This window comes from Euprymna scolopes, chromosome 1 (genome assembly GCF_053919585.1).
Source record: "Euprymna scolopes isolate OS-2025 chromosome 1, ASM5391958v1, whole genome shotgun sequence".
In the NCBI taxonomy this organism is placed as follows: Eukaryota; Metazoa; Mollusca; class Cephalopoda; order Sepiida; family Sepiolidae; genus Euprymna; species Euprymna scolopes.
In genome coordinates, this window is record NC_136482.1 from 91,611,918 (window position 1) to 91,630,977 (window position 19,060).

The 19,060-nt window shown below is 32.8% G+C and overlaps 1 protein-coding gene across 10 annotated transcripts in view; it reads left to right on the top strand.

Moving 5' to 3' along the window:
- The window catches only part of LOC145245888 (uncharacterized protein C20orf96-like), a 2,261,276-nt gene that overhangs the window by 1,783,566 nt on the left and 458,650 nt on the right, over positions 1 to 19,060 (top strand). For all 10 annotated transcript variants that reach the window (XM_080107943.1, XM_080107887.1, XM_080108064.1 and 7 more), the window contains one exon: positions 10,920 to 11,021. In XM_080107943.1, the coding sequence (XP_079964069.1) occupies positions 10,920 to 11,021 (102 nt within the window). The remainder of the gene's footprint in view (positions 1 to 10,919; positions 11,022 to 19,060) is intronic.

A 19,060-nucleotide genomic window follows, 5' to 3' on the forward strand; every position in this document is an offset into this window, starting at 1 on the left:
AGTTTCAAATTTAAACAAATGAGTTATAGTTGGTCTACTACACTGATAGTCATAAACAGAGGCTGATGAGAGTCCAGCAAGGGAGACTAATTATAAGTCCCATTTATTTAGATTTGAAATGGACAGTACTGATATTGACCTGATTTTATTTTTGTAATATATATATAAATAAATACTATGCTTTAAAAAGAAAATTCTTAAATAAGTACTCTGTTAAAGTTTTGTCTTAATAACTTTATACTCTCTCTTTTCCTGTGTGTGTTTATTTGAAGAATTAAGTTCAATAACATTAAGTGTAGTTGCATCAAAAAATAACACTCATCTTTTTGTATAAAAAATAAAATACAACAAATCTTCAGGCTATAATAATATAAGCATGATTACATATTATGAAATCATAAATTTTGTATTTTACTGCGTTTACATATATATGTATATATATATATATATATATATATATAATAGTTATCCACATACACTGTTTCGCTGTATCACAGCTCTTCAGTGCGGCTAGACTAGCACCCATCCTGAACCAAAGTTTGAACCTACAACCATCAAGTTGCTAGTCCACTATTCTACCCTCTGGCCCGTTGGATCGGTGCCTACAAATGACTTCCTCAAATGTCTGTTTATTTAAACATTTGGCTGCTGCTATTTACAGCGCTCGATTTGTTTGATTATTTACAAATAAAAAGCTTTACTTTATACCAAGCAAGCAGTGGGTGAAGTCGCTGATGACAGTGCTCTACGCAAGGAGTGGGGAGAGGCTTAAAATAATAGTCATCTACAGACAGACCGTTTCGTGGTATGAACTAGAACAGACTCTACTGGTAATCTGTTTGACCTTCGTTGGTAAATCAAGTTCAATATTAAGTTCAGAGAAGAATGAATTAAACATGAAATTTTCAGGAACAATGACCATGAAAATCGTTGCTACCAGTGAGGCAGTTAATTAACCACATTTGAGATCCCTGTTATATATAAAGTGTTTGTTTAGAGGCGGCGAACTTTAAATTAAAATAAATCACAGAAAAATATTTTATTATGCAAATATGACGTTTATTCCAGAGATTAATTTTTTGCATTTATAATTTAAATACAATTCCGGGTATATCTATGCCCCCCCCCCTACCAATGGCATAATCTAGAGGTCTAATTTTCACAATTCTACACATTAAATCGGGCTACATTTTGGCAATAATGCATAGAATGTTGTCTTCCAATTGGTTTATTGTGTCTAGTTTATCAGCGTAGAAATAAGATTGTACATATTCTGAAATAAAATAATCTAATAGAGTTAAATCGCACAATGTGGCCAGTTGACAGGTCAATTTCATAAAATTATTCATTTATCAAATTTTCCTCTTAGTAAATTGATTGTATTGCATGCTGTGTGGCATGTAGTTCTGTTCTGATTAAACCACATGATGAATTGCTAAACTAAGCTGAACTCAAAATAACTAATAGTTACCAAATCTGCAATTAAAGAAAATAGTAATCATTTAAGTCAATCGCCTTTAAAAACAGCACTATACATTGAAGCAAAAGTCTAAGAAAAAGAACTAAAATAAATTCAATATTACCATGAAAATGATATAATACAAAATTTGTTTATTCATTAAAAAATCATATCTGATAAATCTCCAGCATATATTAAATACTGCAGATAAAGATAAGCTCAGTTCTTAACAAGGTGAAGTGAACTGTTAAAAAAAAAAAAAAACCATAATACTCGTATGCACATGTTTCAGTTGCTTTCCGTTTTTCTTACTTCATTTTTTTTTTTTTTAAGAATTTAACATTATATTTAATACCTATGGTATTTCTGTTTATAATAAGAATTTTGAAGTAATTAAAATACAGTGCAACCCGGATATAAGATACCCGAATATAAGAACAACTAATGTAAAAGATTTTCTCTGGGCCCAAATTAGAGCCTGTATTAACATTCAGTGTAACCGGATATAAGAAACTCGGATACAAGTGCGACCCAGATATAAAAGAGTTGCATGGTCCTTATATAAAAAGTCTCTTATATCCGGGATCCACTGTATATTTATGCGTATTTTAAAATCAGCAACACCGGGTGACCTGCTAGTAATATTATATTACATTATTAAATGTGTGGTAATCAGCATAGGTATTTTACTACAATTTAATGGCACTAAATGCAGCTTAGTTCTGGGATTATGCTTAAAAAAATCTTTTTAATTTTTCTATAAACTATAATTTACAATGAACTGAACAAGCCCCTTCTCTTTCTATCTCAAGTATGTTTACTCTCACTCTATAATATTTTTAATGCTTCTGTGAGCATTTAGAGAAACAATGACTTTTTTTTTTCATAGTCATTTAATTTGTATGTGTTAGTTTTATACATCATAGACATGTACATAAATTAGATGGAAAAACAATTATGTCTTTTTACTTCTAGAGAATAAAAATAAAGAATAAGACATCAATACAGTGACAGATGATGCCCCGGTGTTGAGTTAGCCGGCTGCCATGACCAGAGGCGGCAAAACCCTTCATCAACCCTTCAAAGCACACGTGTATAGTTTAAAATAGCATATTAATTGAGTGCCACCTTCATTGATATGACATTGCACAAATTGAAATTTAATTTCTATTGGCCAGTGAGAGGAAGTAAAAGATCTCGTCTGTCATCCATATTCTCGATTGACTTACACGGTCGTTTATAACAACATGGAACTTCCAATCATTGACTAATCAAGCGCTGCTGTTCTGTTTTTTGACAACGTGTAGAAAGCATTAATTAGTTTTTCATTAATGTTTGAATTTTTTGTTTTTTTACCTGCCTTATTTAAAGAAGTATTGCAAAATATATAACTATATCAATTATTAATTACAGAAAACACAAAAAAATTATTGACAATAATAGCTAAATATAAACAACTAATAATAAAATGAAGAAACTAGGAAATAACTCTCTCATATAACTGAGCTGGAATTACTGATAAATTGTGATTCACCTGGGGAAAAAAATCAATTTTATTTTATTATATAGATTAACAGTCCCCGTATTTCACTTTCAAATAAAAGGGTTCATGTTTTTTTTATCACCTTTCCTTTGATTAACTATAGACTCACTGCCAGAATGAAATATTGCGATCAGGAATATCTTCATGAAACAAGGAAAAAAGCAAATCGGCTACTTTTCTACATTATCAAAAAACAAAAATACAGATTCACTCTCGACGAGAAAAAAAAACAGTTTGACTCAAATTATGTAAAAGTAATAAGTAATGTACACACATTTATTTTAGAATTTATAGAGGTGGATAAGTTTTCATGTGTATTTAATGTAAAATATTGCAGTTTTTATTAACTTACAAAGTATTGCAGAATAAATGAATATGTTAATATTAAGAATAATCATACTTCACTGCTATAGTTTAATGTTGGGTCCTGAACATTCGTGATTAAATATATTTTTCTAGGCAACGCCGTACACGGGTTTCACTAGTTATAAAATAATTATACAAATATATATGCATGCAGTGATATCGAAGATATATATTTCATAAAGTAAGGATTGAATGCATAAATGTTTTAAACTTAATAATCTCTATCTCTACTATTATATAATTTCATTTTGTGTATGTGTGTGTCTGGATGTGAGTTTCTTCCTCATAGGTTCCGAAACGGCTGATCCTATCTTTTCTAAATTTCACACAAGACTAATTCATATGCTTGGCAGTATTCTTAGCTATGTTTTGTACAGAAATTTATCAGATAAGTATCGAAAATAAAAAAAAACATCCATCCTAAAATAGTCTTTTTTTCCTTATGGATAAAGAAGAATTTTTACAGGGGAATATTAGATGTTTCACCGATCAAGGAAGATAATTCTCAAATCAAGGGAGATAATTCTCAGCAAATCATTTCTTCTTAAAAACAAAAGCAGAACTACTGAATCAGATTCATTTTTATTCCCATCCGCAGATTAGTTTCCATTACCCAATGGTCGGGCTTCATTCACACAAAGGTTTGGCTAACTTCTAATAAACTTTTAGATTGCCTGCTGAAAAAAAAAAGAACAAAACGAAATGTAAAAAATGTGCCCAATACACAAAAAATTCACTCGAATTCAAAGTCAGAATTTACATATCGGGTTTCACTAAACCAGGATCGTCAAGTAATTGAATTTTTAATTACTTGATAATCTTGGTTTAGTTAAATCTGAATAGCAAATGTCTGCCAATTTATTTGCATATGTTATCTCAAAATGAAATGTGAATTCGTTTGCCACCAAGTATGAACATGGAATGGAATTTTTTTTACAGAAATTCATTATATTTTAGTCAACAGAGATGAAATCTTCATTATATTAGGCATTATGTCAAGATGATATCAACAGAGTGACTATTGCAAATATAATAGCAACAATTTTTTTCACCAGCATTTTATACCATTTTCTCTATTAATCTATCTACCTTTACTCCTATAAATTCGTTTTGCCTTTTGTGTGTTTCATAATATTCATATTAAAACCTCTTTTCTATTTATTTAAAAAGAAAATACAATTTTCTTATATATGGGTTGTCGAATTTCATTCACTAACAAAATATCTAGCATATTTGCATATTCTTTTAAACATTCATTTTAATTAATTCTCTATTAGTTGCTTCGGTTTTCTAATGAGATGATCATCTTTAGTTAACTATTACGTGTAATTATATATATGAAGATATTCTACATGATTTATACTTGCGGAATATTTGCATAAAAAGTTTATAGTAAACACAAAATTGTTTCCATATATATTTATGTATGCGTATATATTTTTGTTTAACAAATTTTGCCTACCAAACTGCTCCTAGAGTTTTTGGTCTACAGACATGAAACTTCATATATAAGGTATTTGAATTCATGCAAAACTTTATATTTGGATTTTAGACCGGAAAAATCAGTGCAGAAGTGTGTAAATTAAAAAAAAAAATGAAATTTGCCAGGTGAAGGTCGAACGCCGGCATTACGAATATATAACGTAGTAGCTATTGGTTTATGTTTCAATTTTTAGCCTTGCAGTAAACATATTTTCATAGCCCAGTCATTGACGGCAGAGGCAAAATAAATCGTGAGTTGAACGTTTGGGTTTCGATTCTTGGTGGTGGCGCATGAGTCTTTTTTTTTAATATACTTTTTACTGGACACTTGATATGAATGACATCTGAAAATATAGTTGGAAACTTGTTATAAGAAATTAGTTTAAATATAAAGTGTCTTCAAAAATATTCTATTTTAACTCCGTACAACACATTTTTCTGTACTGATTTAAAAAATGTTGATGCATGCATGTTGGCCTCATTATTGAAGTAGAACTGTAAAGATCTAAGTTCATACTTACTGAATTATTTTCATTAAGCTCTTCAGACAAATATATGCTGGGAAAGAAAAGACTCTTCATTCATTTATGATATCTAAAAATTTTAATCTTAAATTTATGACTTTAAAGTGATTTGTATTATTTAGATTCTCTGAATTTATTATCATCTTGATTGTTATTTTAACAACGTTTCAGCCGATGTGAATTCCAACCTTCTTTTTTGAACTTGAGAATCTTTATAGAATTTAAAACTGGACCCTTTATTTAATCCATGGAGACATAGTCAGTCAGTCAGAAGAATTATTGTTATATCATGTTTGCGGTAAGGATTGATCTATTAACATCCAAGACTGGCACTTTAGTTGGATTGTTAAGCAATGCCCTATCCATTGTATCACATGCCCCATGGACAATTTTAGTATCAATACTGTTTTAGGTGTGTAGTATTACAATGCGTTACTATATAATGTTCTGATTTACTATTTAGAATTATTGTGTATATATATATATATATATATATATATATATATATATATGAAAGTGAAAGTCTCTGTCTGTGTGTCTACCTTTCCTTACGCAATAACTCTGTTAATTTTCTGTCTACACTCGAAATTTGATATATACAGGGTACTGAGATTTGTGAAAATGTTTGTGATCGGTTTTCGGCCAGAAATTTGGCTGTTAAGGGGTCAAAGTTCAAAGGTTTGACCTTTGAGATCTCTACCAAACTCCTCCACCAATTTTGGGTGTAAACACTTGAAATTTTGGATATAGGTTCCTTGGGCATGGATCTAACTTTAATAACTTGATTTGAGCCCAAAACAATAAATGTTAAGGGGTCATAAGTTAAAAAAATTTGACATATGCGGTCTCTACCAAATTATAAAATCCAGTGTATAAAAAGTACACCAATTATTGTGGTGCTCTGTTTGACTGTAATTTTTATAACTACACTGTACTCTGTTGCATGATTAACATACATACATTTATATATTGATAGCTCAAAATTTCGACCCAAACCGATTAAAAAGCTTGCCCTATTTCTGAATACTCTTTATGTAAAGTTTCAAATGTTTAGACCATAAATTTCTGGTCTAAACATTTGAAATTTTACATAAAGGGTATTCAGAAATAGGGTAAGCTTTTTAATCGGTTTGGGTCGAAATTTTGAGCTATCAATATATAAATGTATGTATGTTTGCATGTCTGCCTTAAACTTTCAACAGAGCCGACGGATTTTCACAAGATCAGTATCGTTTGAAGCCCGACCCTTCATATGAAAAATATCGAAAAATTGGCTAAAAACATTAATTTCTTCATCCTCAACTGGGCATTTTTCTACAGGGAGGGGTCGCGTTTTTCACCAATATTTTCGTCATCCCCTCTTTTCGATTGTCTAGCCTTAAACCTATTCCACTCCCGGTTTGATGTTGGTTGTAACAGCAAAAACGTCACCCCCCCCATTCTTTTCCTCCTCCATGGTATGGGTTTGAACCTGCCTTCTTACTACCACATTTTGTTTTGCTCAACATACATCTCCAAACACCCGGGCAACGCCGGGCTGAAATGCTATATATATATATATATATATATATATATATATATATATATATATATTAAATACAATAATTTCAATAGTTTCCTCTGAAGAAGATTGGAGGTTACATCGACTTAACCATTGTAAAAATAACAACCAAGATGAGAATGTTATTCCAAATAATACAAATTATTAATTTTCATATAAAGTAATCACACTATTTTAAGACATTTGAGATGAATGATGGAGTCAGACTAAGAAAAAATTGTTATCTGGTATATAGTTTGGCATATGGCCAAGTATATAATTATAAAAAGGTAATTCAAGTGCAAGTTATATATATATATATATATATATATGTGTGTGTGTGTGTGTGCGTAACTTGTTAATTCCTTCCTTGATATCACTATTTTCATCCAATGTTTCAATTTCGTGCAACCTCTTCACACATTTTTTCATTCTTATCTCCTTTTACAGCTATTCCAAATTTAATTGTGAAGACTTCAGATATGAAGCTTACAAATTTATCCTGCTAACCTAAAACGTTCTTTTCCTTTTCTGCTGTTATATAGAAAGGAGCGGGCCAATAGTAAAGGATCTGATTGTTCAAACAAGAGGCAATGAGAGAGCATTTTGAAATAGTCAGCAGTTAAGCAGAGATGTCAAGTTATTTAGCAGTGATGGCTGGCAAAAATCCATCTTTTTTTTTTTTTTTTTTTTTTTTTTTCACCTCAAACAAGGCACAGGTGCCACTAAGTCGTAAGGGGCTACTATTTGGGACCAGATTTGCAGGGATGCTATGTAGAGAGTTGGGCAGCAAGATGATTGTTCACATTACATTTGAACTTCTTAGTGCACAGTTCAAGGATCCATTGACCATTTTCATTTATGCTTCCGATTGCAAAAGGCACAAAACAGCTGGGCCAAGAGTTGTTATCTGTTCCCACCCGTAAAGTTGGTAAGAATTATCAGTCTATTAGTGTTTTTAACATAACATTCACATTTTGGGCGCATTTCTCTGAAGTCCTGATTACTGAATTCTCTCTTCCATTATTCATTAGAAAAACTTATGGAGTGCTAAAGTATAAAACGCAGTGTATAAAAATTACACCAATTATTGTGGTGCTCTGTTTGACTGTAATTTTTATAACTACACTGTATTCTGTGGCATGATTAATCATATGTAGGATTTTATATTTGTCAATATGCTTTAAATTCATTGCAACCGTTTCATTAAAGTGTGAAGTCAATGGAAAACCAATTATCGGTTAAGATTACTTGAAATATGTCTAAGACACAAGAAAGCTAAACTTATAGTCAGTTTTGCATTGATCTCACGATTTAACTAAACATTTCAACTGAGTTATGTACAAAGTCTTCATTGCCTTTTTTATCTGAGTATCAGTGGAAGATCCAAATCAAGCCACACCTCCCACACTTTTTCCACCAAGCACACAGAGTAACATGACATCATACTAAGATGGAAAATCACCACCGTCGCTAAATCTAAATATATGTGTCCTTGTTAGTTTCTATTCTGCTCTGCAACATTTGATGTAAAGTGTTGTGGTAATATTGATACCAAGTCTGACCACAAACTATACTGGAACAACCAGAGATAAGACTGACTGCTCCAATAGTCTGCTCCAGCAATGTTGTCCCTGGTTTATTGGTTCATAAGGTTTGCTTCATGAACAACATCTCCTTATTGTTATGCATATTGACAGCAATAAAGTATGGAACCACAAACATCACGTTATTAGGTCTGGGTGGGTTCATTCTTTTTTCCTCTTTAACTGAGAGATTGATAGGCTCTTCTATGATACCCGAGTCCATAATCAAATGTTCATAGATCACAACCTCGCTCTATGAAAATTGTCAATTGACTGTTAATGCGATCTCAATAGCACCAATAATGCTATATAATATTCTCTAATAAAAGATCTTACTTTTTCAAGGACATCAATGAACAAAATACCATGCGTATCCCAAAATATGGAGGTCAAAACCTCACCTGCTGATGTTTGCATCTTTGGTTGCTTTAGACGGTTTTCACCTGCTGCTGTTCACATGACCGACTTCCAATTTGACTCGGAAGTGGTGGATCCATGTTTCGTCTATTTTTACAGTGTTGTGCTGAAACAGTTGTAAGCATTAACCTGAACCATTGACTTGTTGTTGTTTTCGGTCAATGGTGAGCGCGTGGTACAGTGGGGAAAGAGGTGGCTGGTTACCTTTAATGCATCTAAGACCAAGCTCCTATCTCTACATCATAAACGCTCTGATCCCCATCTGGCATCAATTGAAATGAATGGCTCTCGTCTAAGGGAGACCCCAGGCTTTGATAAGCTCCTGGGTTTGACCATTACACCTGATCTTAAATGGAACACATACATCAAGTCTGTGGCCAAGGTCGCTGGGAAAATGGTGGGATCCTTCTACCGCTCCAGAAGATATCTCACTAATGATGCAATTCTCTATCTATATAAGAGCCAAGTACGTCCAAAGATGGAGTACTGCTGCCACATCTGGGCGAGGGCTGCTAAAAACAGCCTATCTTGCCTTGACAGAGTACAAAATAGACTCCGTGGCTTGGTCGGGCATGCCCTTTTCTCTACCCTGCAACCTCTTTCCCACAGAAGAGACGTAGCGAGCCTGTCATTATTCTATCGTTATTTCCATGGCAGATGCTCGTCTGAGCTCCATTCTCTGGTCCCCCCTCGCCAATCTTTCTTAAAAAAACACCTGACTAGCTGAAACCACCGTCAATAATTTTCCCCACTCCCTATCTGTGCCTAAATCAAAATGTAGATGCCATGAACAAAGCTTCTTTCTTAGAACTGCACAACTGTGGAACTCTGTTCCGCTTGCCTGTTTCCCTCCTGACTTCAACCTGGATATCTTCAAGTCCAACACAATCAAATTCCTGATGAACCGCCCCCCCCTAAGTAATGACACCTTACCAATTCCCCAATACTATTGCTACACTATCCCTTTGATTACTGTACACACAATAACCCTTATCCCTGAGTGGCCATTGGGCCTTGATAAGTGGTGAACTCCATGTAAAAAAAAAAAGAAAAAAAAAATGCAGCATTTACTTTGAACCAAAGTTTTTTTTATTGACTAATTTTCATTCAAAATAATGAATACACTGTCTTCTGATATCTTCAAATCTTCTGCTATTTAACACGACTTAAATTTATAAATTTTTTAATGTGTTACGGGACAATTGTCGAATCGTTGCAATCTAATCATTCAACACCATTTATGTCCGTAGGACTAAGTTTAAAGTGATCGTATCACCTCTCAATCATTTTGTTGACAGTGAAGGAGTCCGAGTAGCACTTATCAACTCATTGCTTTATGTGAACAGTATTTTTTTTTTGCATCAGAAATCTGTGGTTTATAAGCACATGAAATTTAGATTTGTACTTTGTTTTATAAATTTACTAAAGTACATTTACTTAAAGAATTATAATTTTTGGGCACATAATCCGAATGTTCTCAACTTTTGACATGTGCCATTTGAAGAGTAGTACTTTATGACAAACTATATGAATTTTTCTTATTACTGCAATCTGTGTAAACACACATTGAAGTGTTGTTTATTGAAGTGCATATTATATATACAACATGAATAACAAGTTAAAATAAACACAAACGATAAATAAGTGTACATTTAAAGAACTGGAAGCATGAAAATAACAGTAAATAACTCGGAAAGGTTGTTTAATGTTACACAGCAAAACAAACTAACTTTCGACTAAACATAATTACAGACTTCCCAAATGAATATATAAATATTGCAACGGGAAGTAAAGCAAAAACCATGTAATTGTAAATGTAACTGGAAAACTTTGATTTCACTGTAAATGAAATGTTATTAAAGTGAAAAAGTTGCTAGTTTTACTTTGAAAGAGTAACATTTCCTGATTATGCAGAACAGAATTACTTACATAGGAATCTTTGGATTTCATGTATCATGCATAACAGTGCACGTTTTCTCATAATTTTTCTTTTTAATTTCAGGAAGAGGAAAGACAAATCAAACATGTCATGACCTCTCAAATGGAAGAATATCAACAAAAATTGGCTGAGCAAGAGGATGACATAACTAAATTTATTTCCAAGGTGAGAAATTTTACAGCGTGTTTATGTCTTTGTTTGTAACTGCAGTGTATAATTGATGCATACATATATAATGTGTGTGTGTGACCCAACCAACCACGGTAAGAAGAGATTAACACAGACGAAGGGTTACAGAGAGCTAAATTAGAACTTGTTATCATCTTGTTATTTGGTGTAAATATTGAATGTTTTAGGTACAGTCAAAATCTTGGTCTTTTTATACTGAACATTGAAATCCGACTTTTGCATGAATACTTACCACGTCACATACAATAATGTGTATTGGGAATTACGTTAATACAAGTCAGGGGTTCAACAAGAATCAAAAATACAGACAGGCGTTATGTGATACTATAAAGTGGACCTGAGTCACTAAGTGCTGAGAGGGGGTGGGCAATAGACAAAGGAATAGGAATTGTCTTACAATAAACAAAGAGATGGGAAGTAGCAAACAATGAATCTTTAGGTATTTTTAGATCGAGCCTTTTAGATTTGACAATGAAAATAGAAACCTACAGATTTGACAATGATAATAGAAGCCTGCAGATTTGACAATGATAATACAAGCCTACAGATTACAAGGGAAGGGCAGCTTTCAGATGACATGGGGTGGGGCGGCTTCAGGGACTGACGCAGAGAAGTCAGCAGTTGACAACTAGATGCCCTTCGCAACGGATGGGAGTTGATAGTGACAATGGTTGGACAGTTTTTAGAGTTGACTGTGAAACAGAAATAGAGACGAATTACGACTGACAGACGAACGTAACATCGATAGAACGGGGAGAAGACACACACGCTCACAAGTCCAACTGTCAAATATATGTGAAACATTGGCGTTTGTGTTTTTCCTTTCTTTGTTTTATTTTAATATTTCTACTTTGTGAAACCACATGTGTTCCCATCGACAGTCGCCAACGAGAAAATGACGATCCAGCCATAAGAAACACAGTGAACAAAAAATACCACGACACACGATGTTGGGAGTCGGCGATCTGTTGGAGCCACATACGTTTGGTCACAGTTACAAAGATAGATTACATGATAGCAGAACAACTGTAAGCTGAAGCTGACTTTTCTGTAGGAATTTTTTTTCTAAAGTGTAATCACTTATCAAGGCTCAAATACCTCTCAAAGATAAAGATGGAATAAGTGCTGGTCTTTAGAACACTGTTCTGCTGGCCTGCTTTCGAGTTGGATACAGTATGGTAATCTTCAAATCCAATGTGAACAAGTTCCTGTTAAGCCGTTCCCATAAATAATCAAATTTTACCCAATTTACACCATAAGTTATTACTACCCTACAACCTTACAATAATTAATCTTTATCCTCGAATGGGCTTCAGGCATTGATAAGTGGGGACTTCCAAGTAAAAAAATGTTAGGTAGATGGTGAGACATTTCGAAGGTTCATTGTCATATTCAGATAATTGAAAGAGTAACTTTTCCAAACAGTTTGGCCTTGTTAACGGCCAGATGTAACAATATTGAAGTTTAAATACTTATCAGTCATTTTTCTGCTAGTCACCATTTATTAAGTCCTAAAGGTAACTCGAAGATAAGGGTTAATAAGTGTTAGGAGGATGGTGAGACAACACCTCAATGATTGGTAATGAGAGGGTAGAATTTAATTATTTAAGAGAGCAGCTCAATAAAACTTTGTCTGCATTAAACTTGAAAACAAACATGTTGTAATAGGATAAGAAACAGCCCCATGGTATTGTGTTCCACAGACGGGCAGTCCTAAGAAAAAAAAATTTGTTTATGGCAGTTTCATTTAGTTTTAGGTAGAGAGAAAGGGAAATTATTAACAGTGGTTATAGCTAGACGACCTCTGAGTGTGTGTGACGCTCTATGAAAGATGTATCTGTATATAAAATAAAAATGATATTTCTTTCACATGAAAATTTTGTCACTTATTTTGATTGACAAACATAAACAACTCATGAATGTTGGACAAAAAGAAGGTGCAAAGAGAAACCGCAAAAGATCCATAAAGCTGGAATCAATAACTCCATTCAGTTGAGATCAAGAAACATTCTTCTCTCATAGCTGAGCTTTATATAAGGCAATTCTTTCTCTCTAAATAGCTTCACAGTTCAATTATTCATTGCAGATGGGGAGAACAAGAATCAGAAGCACAAAAAAATCAGATAACAGACATTAGGGAAACAATCCTTTTTCAGTTCGTTTTTATTCTAATATTTGCATTACGAACTCTGCTTTAGGTCTTGGTTCATTAGAGTTTTATGGTTAATTTAATTTGAACAGAACCCCTTAAAGTCTTTTATTAGAGCCTGCATCCAAGAAGCATGTTAATTTCTAGAAAGAAAAATCACACGTCATGAAATAAAGCTTGGAGGTAAAATGTCTTGTTAATGTCAGGATAAAAAGAGAAAACCATCTGATAAATTCACTAGAAGAATACCCGTCTTTCGATGATGGGGGGGGGGGATATCATCAATGTTATTTCTTGTGTGTATTTATCAAACCGACAATAAGCGAATAATCTTATATTTCAGAAATAATTAAAATTCTGAGATCAGTCCAGACTGGTGAAAGTAAGAAATATTAAATACCTTGCAAAAAAAAAAAAAAAAAAAAAAAAAAAAAAGCGATATCAGAAAAAATTACTGGACAATTTATAAGATTTGGATTATTTTCATCTTGGATGTTATTCTCACAACGTTTTGAACGATATAATCACTAACCTCCTTCATTTGTTTCTTGTCGAACTTAGAAAGCTTTCTGTTAGCTTTGGGAATCTGTATGGGATTTTCAGCAGAACCCTTTATTTAATTCCAAAAAGATAACTTGCTCTCGTTTTATCAGTCATGACCGGATAGAAGTCTTAAGTAATTCGTAAATGGATTCTTAGTATTACTCGTATTGAGTATTTAATTTTCAACCTCCAGAAGATTTTTACTTAGACTTGATTATTGCTCAGTACTACCCCCTGGCTGATAGAAATTTACAACAGAACGTTAATTACCTGTATTTCATCTTCCAGTCGATCGTGATCAAGAACTGTACCTTACTCGATTATATCTCAAATAGTATAAATGAAGCACTTTGCTTTCATTCGTGCCTAAATCCATGTATTTAGAGATTTCAATACACACCACAAGCTACATAGACTTAATTGGAAACGACACATACAGATTCTCCAAATAGTGAGTATTGGCATGCCTCATTTCTTGCCCTATTCTTGAGAATAATGTCTGAAACTTGTTTGACAGATGTCCATAACTAACTTTGGAATGCTGATCATCGTCAAAACGATTTAATCACATTAAGCCCCTGACCTTAAACCAAAGCAACATTGCTCAAAATAATGACCTGATAAGGAATCTCTCAGAGATATCAGTGATGGTATGGAAAATTTTTCCCTCTGTTTAATTGTACATAAACGAAATAAAGTAGATGGGGTGATACAAGTAATGCATTTATCCGTACACAGAAATTCCATAGTAAACCTCAGTCTCCCCAATGGTTCACTTTGACCTTTGCTATTGCAGCAAGCATTCCACTGTTTCAGCCATCATGTCTGATACAAATAAACAGAAATTTATAGCGCCATAAAACCAGTGTAAGAGTGTGATAACTTCAGCTAAGAGTAGATATACTGAGATAACCTGAAAACTCATCGAGTAACAAAAATTAGAAGCTCGTTACTCCTAGAATATCTATAATCATGTACTGAATTACGGACAATGAAAAATACTCCCACTATCTAACCATAATTATACAGCAAAACTGAATTGATTGCCCAACAATTCACTTTTAATTCCGTTTTGGATTCAACAAGCCACTAATTTCTTGTGGATGGAAACGACAGCAGATGATTTGATAAACAGCTCTTATGTTCTGGATATCATAAAAATCTTGGTATTTTTAAAGCATGTGAACCAGATCTTCTTCATCTGATAGTAATAGGCAAATGCTTTGCTGAGCTGGCCCTAGTCTTCTCTATATTGCTTCCTTGACAGCTGTAAAATTGCCTCTATGATACCAGCAAAATTATCGTGCAATATAGATCTGCTCCAACTCTCCTAAAAAATATTTGGAATCATTAATCAATCTTCCGATAGTCCACTACGTTAAAAATGCTAAACATTCACAGCAATAGCTTTCTTTGCTACCTCAAATAAAAAAAGAATTTAGAAAAACTCGTCTCCGGAAAACTCGACCCCGGAAAACTTGTCCCCTTTTGCTAGGTAGTAAAATTGGTTCTTTATTGAATAAATATCGATTGAAAACACATTTTATGGCCGTTCTTGAAGAAGATATTGTCTTTAAAAGAGAATACACATCCCATAATATTTTTTAAAATATTTTTACTTGTTTACTCTTGTTTTAAAAAAACAATTAATTTTTTTCTAAGTTTTCGTTTTCTACCTAGCTTTTAAAGTTTTTGGTGTTTCAACTTATTTTAAAGAGTTTATTTAGTTAAAAAAAAAAAAGAAGTAATGTCGAGTGTTACTTATAAACAAAAAAATGTCTGACATAAGAGGGTCACGTCTTAGGAGTCTCGATAATTGCTCAAAAATAGAAAATTGAAGAAAATACTGAGGTAGATATAGTTTAAAACGAGCCCCCCCCCTCCCTCCAAAAGAAAATAAATTTGTATATTTTTATGTAATAATGCACATCCCATAATATTTTTTCAAATAATTTTACTTGTTTACTGTTTTAAAAAAAAATTAAGTCGATTTTTCTAAATTTTCGTTTTCTACCTAGCATTGTAAGTTTTTGGTGTTTAAACTTATTTTAAAGAATTTATTTAGTTAAAAATAAATAACAAGTAATGTCGCACTCGACATTACTTAGTAAATAATTTGGAACAAAAAATGTCCGAACATTAAAGAGAATACTGAGTTAGATATAATAGTTATAAAACGAGCCTCCCCGTTCCAAAAGAAAATAAATTTGTATACTTTTTAAGTAATGTCCAAGATCACTGCTCGGAAAAAAAATTAAGCTACCATAAGTGGATACGGTTGATTATGTTACGAAACTGAACGGAAACACGAAAAACGAAACCATACATTTATTTAAAAAATACTTTAGTTTTTAACATTTTTTGTGTTATTACGAAACAAACAAACAAACAAACAAACAAAAAGAAAACAGTTTTTGTATTATCAAATAATAAAACAAATATTTTATTTAGAAAAATTGGTTCTTCACGGGAAACGTGGACCCTGCATAAACGGTGTTTTTATTTAATGATTGCTCCTCCAAAACGCATGCGCAAATGGTTTGGTTTTCTTTGGGTTATTTAATCACGAAAACTTTTTGAAGGTAGTATTTGAGGCCAAAAAAGAGTGGGGGGGGGGGAAACATTATTTGAATATGCATGAAAAATAATTTAACAAAAAAATAATATTTAGTGGAGAAGATTATAAAAAAAAAATGAAAATAAAATAAAAACAAGCACTAAATAAAAGTATGAATCAAATTCACACAAAGATAAAAAAATAAAAAAAATACACGCGCGATTAAAAATAAAGTCATGAAGAAAGTGAAAGAAAACGCTTTGAGGGAGCAATCATTAAAATAAAAACACCAGTTATGCACGGTCCACGTTCCCTGTGAATTACCAAAAAATTAATTTACTTTTAACACATTTTTTGTTCACGAAACAACACTTCTGCAGTATGCGCACCGCGGCCATCTTTTCTTTGTTCGTCTCACTAAACTGTCGCCATGTGGCGCGTCTCTGTCAAAAAACATTTTTTTTTTTTTTTTTTTTTTACACAGTGATCACCACTTATCAAGGCCCGGAAGCCACTCAGGGATAAGGGTTATTGCAAGTACATCACGTTAGTGAGGAGATTTTATGAAGTGTTTAATTAGGGGGGCGGTTCATTAGGAATTTGTTAACATTAGACTTGAAGACATCCAAGTTGTAGTCCGGAGGGAAGCAGGCAGACGGAACAGAGTTCCACAGGCGTGCAGTTCTAAGAAAGAAGCTTTGCTCATGAAATCCGCGTTTTGATTTAGGCACAGATATAGATTAAATTAATTTTTTTGTTGACCCTTCAAAGTTGCTTTAATTCAAAAAGATGTTTCATTTAATTATTTATTTGTTGGAAAAAAAAAAAGAAGCTATTTTACTTTATAAAATTCTAATGTTATTTTTATTACAAAATTGTCTTATTAAATTATATTTCTTTACGCAGACTTTTAAATAAATGTTTTTACAATGATATATTGATACATTTTAATACAATAAATGTTTTGGTTTTCAAATATTTTTCTGTTCGGGGGAAAAAAAATCTTGTTTGTTACTTATTTGCCGCGTTATTTCACCAAGAAGGAATTGGAGTTATTGCCCCCTAACAATAGCCGCCGTCTGCATACTGCACACGTGCCCCAAAAATGACTTTTAAACGATACTCTCCCCTCCCCATGATAAGAATGGCTTTCGAAATAATGTTATTATTTCAGCACGGTAACAAAATTACATAAGACCGTGTTTTTTTTTTTTTGTTGTTTTGTAATAACGAATTATTTAAACTGAATTAATTCTTCTAAATAAAATAATTGCTTTCTTTGATAATACGTGTTTTCTTTCTTTGTTTTTGTTTCGTAATCACACAAAAAGTGTTAAAACTAGAGTATTTTTTAAAATAAATATTTGGTTTCGTTTTTTGTGCCTTGACTCCATGATCAAGTTTATTTTTTTAAAGCAAGAGTTAAAAATAATTTTTTTAAATATTATGGGAGTGTATAGTCTCTTTTAAAAAACAATATCTCCTTCAAGAATGGTAATAAAATATGATTTCAGTCGATATTTATTCAATAAGGGACCAGTTTTCCTACCAAGCAAAAAGGCGGGGGGGGGGAGTTTTCCGGGTACGGGTTTTCCAGAGACGAGTTTTCCGGGCACCAAAAAAAGATATTTTTTTCCTCTCTGTGCCTAGTATCAGGAGAAATTTCCGTGAACAGAGCTTCTTTGTGAGGGTGTCATATCTGTGTAACACGTTGCTGCAGGATTACTTCATTGAAGTCTTCAAATACAATGTGAACAAATTCTTGTCATAAACCGTCTCTACAATTATTCAAACTATCCATTCCATCATTAATCCTTAGTCTTCTCATGAAGTTCTTCATTTTTCAATTAGCAATCATTAGCAATTGCATCTCATTGACCCTTATCATCAGGTGGCCTATGACTTTATTAGTAAAAATCTTAATAATACAATTTTTCTACTTGATACTCTTTATGTTGGAAATGACCAACTTATATAAATAAATAAAACTACATAATAATGTAAATACGGTTTTAATCGTCCCCCCAACAAAGGAGGAATTAGATTTAGTTATCCACTTTCGTTTGTCCGTTCGTTTGTTTACACTTTTTTCAATAACCACGCTTTGAATTTAAAAAAATGTTGCATAAACGGATTTTCCAGGATAACTCTGGTTGCTCCATTAGAGGGCATTAAAGGAGTAAAATTGCCTCAAAATCGTTAATCCATTCGCACTTTTCTTAATAACCAGGTCTTGGATATTTTTTTTTTTTTTTTTTTTTGTAATTTTACACAAACATTAGTCATAGTGAAAGTAAATTTTTCATTCATGGAGGAGGACCCCCCCCCCCCCGCATGCTTGGCTTGTTTGTTTGAATATCCGTTGATCTACACTCATTACCTTTGCTGAAGGTTTTAAGCCATCTCTGGCTTAGAAGATACCACAGAAAGTAAAATTTTCTGGCAATTATTTTCTCTCACCAATAAAATTTGAAATCACACAAGCAGAATCTGATTGAAGAGCCATAAAATCAGTAGCTAGACCATAGAATCATTTAGACTGACTCACAATTAGGCATAAAAATAAGATGGAAAACCTATTGACCCTTTTTTATAGTTTCCTGAGTAACCAACCAGAACTCTCTATTTAGGTGTGAAAAGAGTTCTCTTATTTGCTGACTGGAAATAGACAGAAAAAAAAAATGACAGATTTGTGTAGAATGGTAAAAATAAAAACAACAGTAATAAAGAATAGTGGAACACCCACCATGGGGCGAGGCGGGGTGG